Consider the following 7,635-nt stretch of genomic DNA (forward strand, 5'->3'; position numbering starts at 1 on the left):
AGTCAAAGTTACAAGTCACCGCAATATTTCGTTTAGTGGAATTGTGTGTGTGTTGTGTGCAAATATTTCCTTCATATTATGTTGTATAAAATGTTCAGTTTTTGTTTCATCTTACCAAAATGCCTTCTTTTTTTCTTTCTTTCCAAAGAGAACTTCACAGAACCGATGCATTTATGCAGAATAAAACATACAGATGTGGACTGTTCACTGCTTAAGCGACTTCTGAAGGTTATTTATTTCACTGCAATTTCTTTTAGAAGGAATAAGAAATGGAGCAAATACAAAAATGCACGCCATATTAGTTGTTTTTATTTGTTGATGACTTTTTAGCTTAATATCAGGTTATAATGTTATTCCCTCATGAAGAACATACCGATTCTTTCATGCATGTTTGAGAAATCCTGCATAGCAACCATTCAGCTGTGCAAAACGCCTGGCCCAGCTTCTAATCTTCAGAGCTTCCACCTCACAGAGCATCCCTCCCTCTGTCAGCCCCTTCAGACTAGCTAGCAGCAATTAGCAAACACCTGGTGGAACTGCACATCTGCTGAGCTCATCATAGGAGCTAGTCTCAGTGCAACGCTGGTAAAAATGTTGTCAAAGGGTTAATAGAGGAGTGATGTGGTGACTTCCTGGAGGCAGAGTGTTGAAAAGAACAGGACTTTCTTAGAGATAGAGATCCAATTTCAAGGTGTTAAATTACAAAAAGTCAGTTTGAAATTTGACTTTGATACGCAGCTTTTTTATAATAACTGAAAGTAACATCATTTCTTGACTGTGCTATAAAAGGAGAGTATCAATGAAATAACTGAAGGACTTTCCAACAAAGTATTAATTCACTACTATCTTCATTTTTACATTAATCACAGTCTCTTTTTTTAACATAAAAATCTGTCATTTCAACAGAAATCTATCTATCTATCTATCTATCTATCTATCTATCTATCTATCTATCTATCTATCTATCTATCCATCCATCCATCCATCCATCCAGGCCAGGCATTATAAATACATTTTCCCCTTTGTACTCTGTTGATGGGAGCTTTTCAGGGGGATCCAGTCCTCCCCAGAAAACCTTCTCAAGTATTGATTACACATTTACAACGACGCTTTTGTTAGGATTGTACAGGTGGCCCAATTCCCCAAACAGCTCTATTCAGTGAACTGAAAGACGTAACCGAAACTGTAAACTTAAAAAAAAGATTAGATTCAGATCTGCGACGTTTGTGTGAAAGTGAAGACCCCCTGACACAAGCTGGTTAAATAAGATACTCCACCATTTATTAAATGTACAGAAATACTGTTCAAAATCCACACAAGAAAGTGTTAAAGGACAAAATCCTTAATCCAAATGTAAACAAAATGGGCGCCCCATCAGACAGTGTGCACAAAGCCAGTGCTTTGGGGGAGGGTTTTTTTTCCTCTCCCCTTCACCAGTTTTCGCAGCACTGTTGATTTTCAAACCCAATTATGCACAGCTCAACGTAGTAGTCAATGTTGTTTGGTGTCGTTAGATGGCATGTAAATGGCCGCGGCTTTGTAAACATCAGAACTGAACACGGGTCGCTTGAGTTGCAGCGGACGAGTAAAGCCGAGGGGATTCATCTTCACTACCTGCGCACATTTATTCATGGAGGCTTGTCGAGTGAGTACGGCTTGGTGACTTCTTTTATACCGAGCTGCAAAAATTACAGTGATCTAAAGAAAACATCACAGAACAACAGAGTACTTCATAAACATTTCACAGAACGTACCGATCAAATCTATCGAAAACGTTTTTTTTTTTTTTGTTTTGTTTTGTTTTTCATGGTAGGCTTTTTCAGTCGGAGGATGACTTTAGCAATCACTTTAGCTATAAAATCAAGACAACACAATAGTTAAAGCATCGGGGGAAAGTCATTTCAGCACATGTCGGGGCATTCCGGGTTTTGGGTTTCTTTCCACTTCAAACGTATTTACAGAAATACAAACCTGGTATATCAAATACGACCAAATTAAGAGGAGCTTAGTAAATATTACCAAATAAATAAAATCCTTCATCTGTCCGGTTTCGCTGCGCAGGCCGATTTGCAACTTAAAATGTGCTTATGCAACCGTGTCCAGTGAAAACGGGACTGATTTTCAAAGGGGAGCACAATTACCCACCACACCGGCGGGCCTGGGGGACGGAGACAGCATCCGCAACTGTAAACATTCAAATCATCGCCGACATTGGACCTCAGTTATCAAATCCTATTCCTGATGTAAAAAGAGGGGGGAAAAAGATTGTAGTGTCTCTTTTGTCTGGATGCATGTATAAAAGAAAGAAAAAAAAAAGCCAAAGATTCCCTGCTTTAATGTACCCGGCCCTTCATTAAAAATTTAAAGTCATCCCTTCCTGCTTATGCAACAGTTCTGTGCTGCTTAAATGTGGCTCAATGTGCTTTTTAGACAGGTCTTTTTTCTTTTTTTAAGTATAGGTTAATAAAAAACAATGCGTAATTGTGACTTTTTGCCAGTTGTGACGGGTAATACAATCACTGACAATGTGTCAGAAATCCAGTCATTCAGAGAAATGTAAACATTCTAAAGTGCTCGAATCCGGAAAATCTGAATGCAGATCCAACTGGAATTGTAGAGACACATAAAAGAAAAACACCAAATGATATATTTTTTAGCCCTTGTGGGAATGTAGGCAGGATTTCCATGTTGTCAATAGAGTCTTCATTAATAGTTGACCAAATTGGTTGGACCCATTATGTTCTAAGAAATGGCATGAATGGATTTGGTTAATTTAAAACCTTGTATGCGCTCCGCTCCTTATCTATACCTAAACTGTTCAACTCCTTTAGCTAGTGACCAAAACAAACAATCTCCATGTCCAAACACAGAACTGCCTTTTTTTCCTTCTGTAAAATCAGCCCAAAGTTAGAAAAATGCAATGTAGGGATTGATTAGTTAAAACACTAGAATATATGCAGATAAACATTCATCATTTGTCATCTAACAGTAAGAAAGGTCCGGCACGGTCCTGTGGTATGGTGTATAAATAACAGGTTACGTCAGATGTAAGGACTACACGTTTAGGTACTTAGGAAAAATGGCATCATAACCAGGAAGGCTTATGTACAGTAAATATAGTTAAATTATAGTCCAAACAATATGTTGTAAATAAATAAATATTAATMATTTCATGATTGTTGAATAATGGTGGGAATTTCAGTGTGTGGTTCCTTTAGAGTGCTCTAAGTGCATCTTAAGCATCGTTTATGAAAACAGTTTTAAGTTTCCCTCTTTTGTTCTCCTTTCAAGCTTAGAAAATACCCCCGGCTGAACTTCAGTGATCTACTCTGTCTTGGTATATCCTATTCACTTTGTGTTAAGCCTAAAAAAACCCAAACTGGCTGACCCTTACAAAAACAGAAATCTCAGATGCCATAAGCTGTCTCGGAGTTACCGTCAAAATGGGCTGTTTGACATAATTTTATCATTTCAAAATGTTTCCTTTGAGACACGTGTACCTTCTCGTTATCGGGCTTACTCTGCAGACACCTCTGTGGAAGTGCTTCAGTATTTCAAAGACAAATATCCCTTGAATTCAAATTTCATTTACAATTACATCCACTTTTCAATCCGTTCATACAGATCGAAAAGTGACCAATCTGTGTAAACAGGATAACACGTAACTTAAAGGAAACACGAAGCTTTGAAATAAACACCAATGACTCATCGGCGTATAGGACAACTTTAGGTACAACAAAACCTCTTCAGTGCGTTACCTAAATTATAAAATGTTTAAAACTGACAAGGTTTGGGTGAAGTGCTCTACACATAGATAATACAATAAGACTATGACGCTTTATGGCTCCACAGGTGAAAAGGCAGTTGATAAGAGAGGCCCAATGTCTGGTTATCTGCAGAGTAGAGTTATGAGTAATACTGTGAGAGCCGTAGAATATGTACACAGTGAACGTGAAAAGCTGATCTGGAGGCAGAGAAAGAGCCGCTCTCCAATCACACAGACGCTAAACTCCAACGGTCTTTCGCTCAAAAATAAAGGATTCTCACTCGCAACTATTTCCCTTCCCTGTCCTCTAAGCGGCCCGGGGTGAAAATGTAATCCAAAGCTTGTCTCTCAGCAGCAGCCACATTGGGATGCCACAGGTCCACCATGAACACCACCCTGGGGCCGTCCTCTGGGTTGCCTACGCAAACAACAACATTTCAAAAAAGAAAGAGAAAAAAAAAAAAATCAATGACTTTCTTTTTTGGGGGAAGATTTTCTATGTTTCTTACGTTGGACTGTGTCAGTTCTTACCATCGTGGAAAGCCCTGTGGAGGAAAGAGTCGTCAAAAAGTAGACAGCTGCCCTCAGACCAGCACTGTGGCTCTCCACCAACCACCAGCTCACAGGACGGAGGCACTCTGAGACCTGGCAGAGAAGAAAAATATAACAGCTTTAGCCATGTGTCGGGTGTAAATTTAGAAAAATGCTTTTCATTGCCATCCAACTTCCATCCATTGTGTCTGTATCCTTACAGGGTGCTGTTTCCTTCAAGAGAATAAACATGTGCACCTATAGTCATTTCAGAGAGCACAGATGAAAATAAAACCAGAGCTCAGCTGCAGAGAGAGAACAATAATGACGTTAGGCACATTTCACCCATCCACCCCCATTACTCAAGAGAACAGAGTCTAAAGAAGTAAAGCACACTTTAAGGATACAGACGCTAAGGATTGAAGTTAGATTTACAATGCTGACCCTTTTCTCTTTTCATATATGCTTATAAGTGCCGCACTGAGGTTAACACAGCGAGGCTCTTCTGTTTCAGTTCACTTAACCCTCTTACCCAGGTGGCAGCGCAGCCTGACATTTGTTGGACCGTAATGTTCCGTAATGAGAGCTCCGGGCGTCAGCACGGAGAAGCAGGCATTTCCGAAGACATTGTTGGCGATGAAGGTGCGCAGCTGGCCCAGCACCCGCCACGCGCGTGGACATCTCCTGACGTTAAGGACCAAAGGGGTGCCTTGGTTCACCAGGTAGTAAGTCCACCACTGACCGCGAGGGGTGCTGTTAGCCTTCCAGCCAGGTGGGAGGGAAGAGCCGCTGCGGGCCGGGGGCTGGTGGTAGATGCTCTCAAACTCGGCCAGAAGGGCGGGGAAGCTCTGCTCCAGCAGCTCCACGTCGTGTCTCTGCACTTCTCTGGAGAAGAATGGCGCTGAGGGCAGGTCGGGGAGGAAGAAGACCTCCGGCCGCTGGATAGTTGGCCGGCTGTTGAGGTAGCGGCCTTGGTCGCGGACTCCTTTGTGCACGCGGCCCATGCCGGACCAGGTGTAGCGCTTGGCGTATTCCTGAAGGCTGTGGTAGAGCCTCTGGTTCAGGCTCTCGCCGGCGCTGGTGCATCGGAAGCACTCGGACGACTGGCAGAAGGCGAAGCCGTTCTGCTCTTCCAGGAGTGACCCGTGCTTCCCTTTGCCCCTGCCCCGACAGTCTGAGCTCATGAAACCCCCGACGACCCCTCCGATCCGGCTGGTCCCGCTCAGGTACCTCCCTCGCAAGGGGCTGGTGCCGTGCTCGCGGCCCACTCTGTAGCAGTACCACATGAACAGCAGCAGCACACACATGGCTATGGCGAACGCACAGATCTCGCATTCCCTCACAGACTGCATCCCGCCGGCCACCATCTCCCTCACGCTCTCCAGCGACCACTCCATCTCAGCTCGCCTCTGGGCTGCTGAACCCAACAGAAGTACAAAGTGCTGATGAAGGACCAGTTAATGCGTCTTTTCTTGATTGTGACTGAAGGGGGCCTTAAACCACACGCTTGCTGTTATGGAGTCTAGTGTCAAGCGGCTCTTCTGGCCGCCTCCGATGTAAACAGTCTGCTGATTGGATGTGACACTCTCGCTCTTCAGGTCTAGCATTTCAGCGCTTTGTGGTGAGGGTAGGTTTCTGCTTGCATGGCGTCGGGCCGTGAAGTGTTTGCGCTGCTCCCTCGCGCCTCTCTCTCCGACAAATGCAGACAGACACCTTGCCTAGGATTGTCTCTTCTCTGCAAGACAAAGACAGAAGGAAAGGAAGGGAGACAAAAGAGAACAGGATGTAATATTTCAGAGCGTTGGAGTGTGCTGAGCGGACAGGGATTGGTTGTCGGTGTGAAGGTATATGGATTTTGTTTGAGTTAGGGGTTCAAACCCGAAGGTTTTATTCTATCCTACAGTTTATGAGAGGTTAGAGAAGATAGAGTTTTCTTTTGATGTACAAAACACAGAGTAGAGTAACGCTGCCCCTCCCGCACCTGCTGCTGCACACTGCAAATGATCTGAGAAGGCGTCTGCATTAGAAGTATTTCCTGGTGTTTAAAACAAGACACACCACAGTGGAGAAACGGCTGACAAGCTGCAAGCTGCATGTTTGTTAAAACTGCAGTATGAAACTTTTATTAAAAAAATATGTTTTTCACTGTCACCATGTCTTGACGGTATGTTAGGAGACAGATAAACTGTGAAAAGATCAGTTTCCTCCATCTCCTTCCTCAGCTACTGCTGTCATCAGAAAGAATGCACCTCCTGACCAAAAACAACCAATCAGAGTCAGGAGGAAGGTCTTAGCGCTGTCACTCAACTCATGTACTCGCTCCTAAATGTGCTAATGACAGAGAAAACATTTACCATAACAGGAAAACATTTCATCCAGTGTTATTGGCAGATATGCTAACTAGCCTTAACATTCACAACAGGATCTGCTGACAGGGAAAAGCTGTAGAGGTAGCAGAGTGCAAGGGGGGGAGGTGAAAGGGGATGAGCAGCACCACACAAGATTGTGATTGRCAGCTGTAAAACCTGCCTCTGGGCTCTGATTGTTTTTTTTCTAGTTATCACTGGGAGAAGATAGAGGAGCTTAATTTGTTTCACAGGTGGTGATGGACGATTCAAGAGATTGGAATCTGCTGACCACACTTGATTGGCTCTGACTGGTAATCGGCATATTAAATACTCAAAAAAATTATTATTTATTTTTTTTTGCCTTTTCATTACATGCATCGCCCTCCATTTTCAGTCAATCTTGCATGACTTTTGTTTTAGTTTAGTAACGATACGGATTAGGGTCAAGTGCTCTGATGCACAAGTGGATTTAATCTTTGAATTTATTAACTATTAGTTTGATTCAAAACTACTAACTCTGTCAAAGTGACTAAAACATATATATTTTTTGATTTTACAGTCCCTAGAGAAAAATTTTGAATAATCACAATCAGCAGGCAAGGCCTCAAATATAACAGGAAATCAATATCGGCCAAGAAATGTCTGATAGTTGCATCTCTTAACTGACGTTTGTTTTTTTTATTTTTTGTCTAGATACTCTGAAAATGTGGTATTCATTTAACCTATAGGTTATCACATCATGAACATCTTACACTGACCCAGGCCCACAGCTAATCTCTCCTGAGACTAACAGGAGAAACCCATTATGCGTTGCTATGGTTTTGGCATAAGTACGCCATATGTAAGACATGTCTCTTTATACTAGCAAATTGCCATCTTGATTGACTGCATGTAATAAACACCTGCTGGACTTGAACATGACTGCGCACGCACACACACACACACACACAACATGAATGCACACACACACGCACGCACGCACGCACGCAC

The 7,635-nt window shown here is 42.7% G+C and overlaps 1 protein-coding gene across 4 annotated transcripts in view; it reads right to left on the reverse strand.

Annotated features, from left to right (window-relative positions):
* Positions 1-1,259: 1,259 nt before the first annotated feature.
* Positions 1,260-7,635, reverse strand: part of asphd2 (aspartate beta-hydroxylase domain containing 2) — an 8,332-nt gene continuing 1,956 nt past the window's right edge. For all 4 annotated transcript variants that reach the window (XM_017306854.1, XM_017306855.1, XM_017306853.1 and 1 more), the window contains 3 exons: positions 4,830-6,032; positions 4,298-4,411; positions 1,260-4,184 (listed from right to left, as the gene is read on the reverse strand). In XM_017306854.1, the coding sequence (XP_017162343.1) occupies positions 4,054-4,184; positions 4,298-4,411; positions 4,830-5,694 (1,110 nt within the window). In that variant the 5' untranslated portion in view covers positions 5,695-6,032 and the 3' untranslated portion in view covers positions 1,260-4,053. The remainder of the gene's footprint in view (positions 4,185-4,297; positions 4,412-4,829; positions 6,033-7,635) is intronic.

The sequence above is a fragment of the Poecilia reticulata genome, linkage group LG9 (assembly GCF_000633615.1).
Source record: "Poecilia reticulata strain Guanapo linkage group LG9, Guppy_female_1.0+MT, whole genome shotgun sequence".
NCBI classification, from domain to species: domain Eukaryota; kingdom Metazoa; phylum Chordata; class Actinopteri; order Cyprinodontiformes; family Poeciliidae; genus Poecilia; species Poecilia reticulata.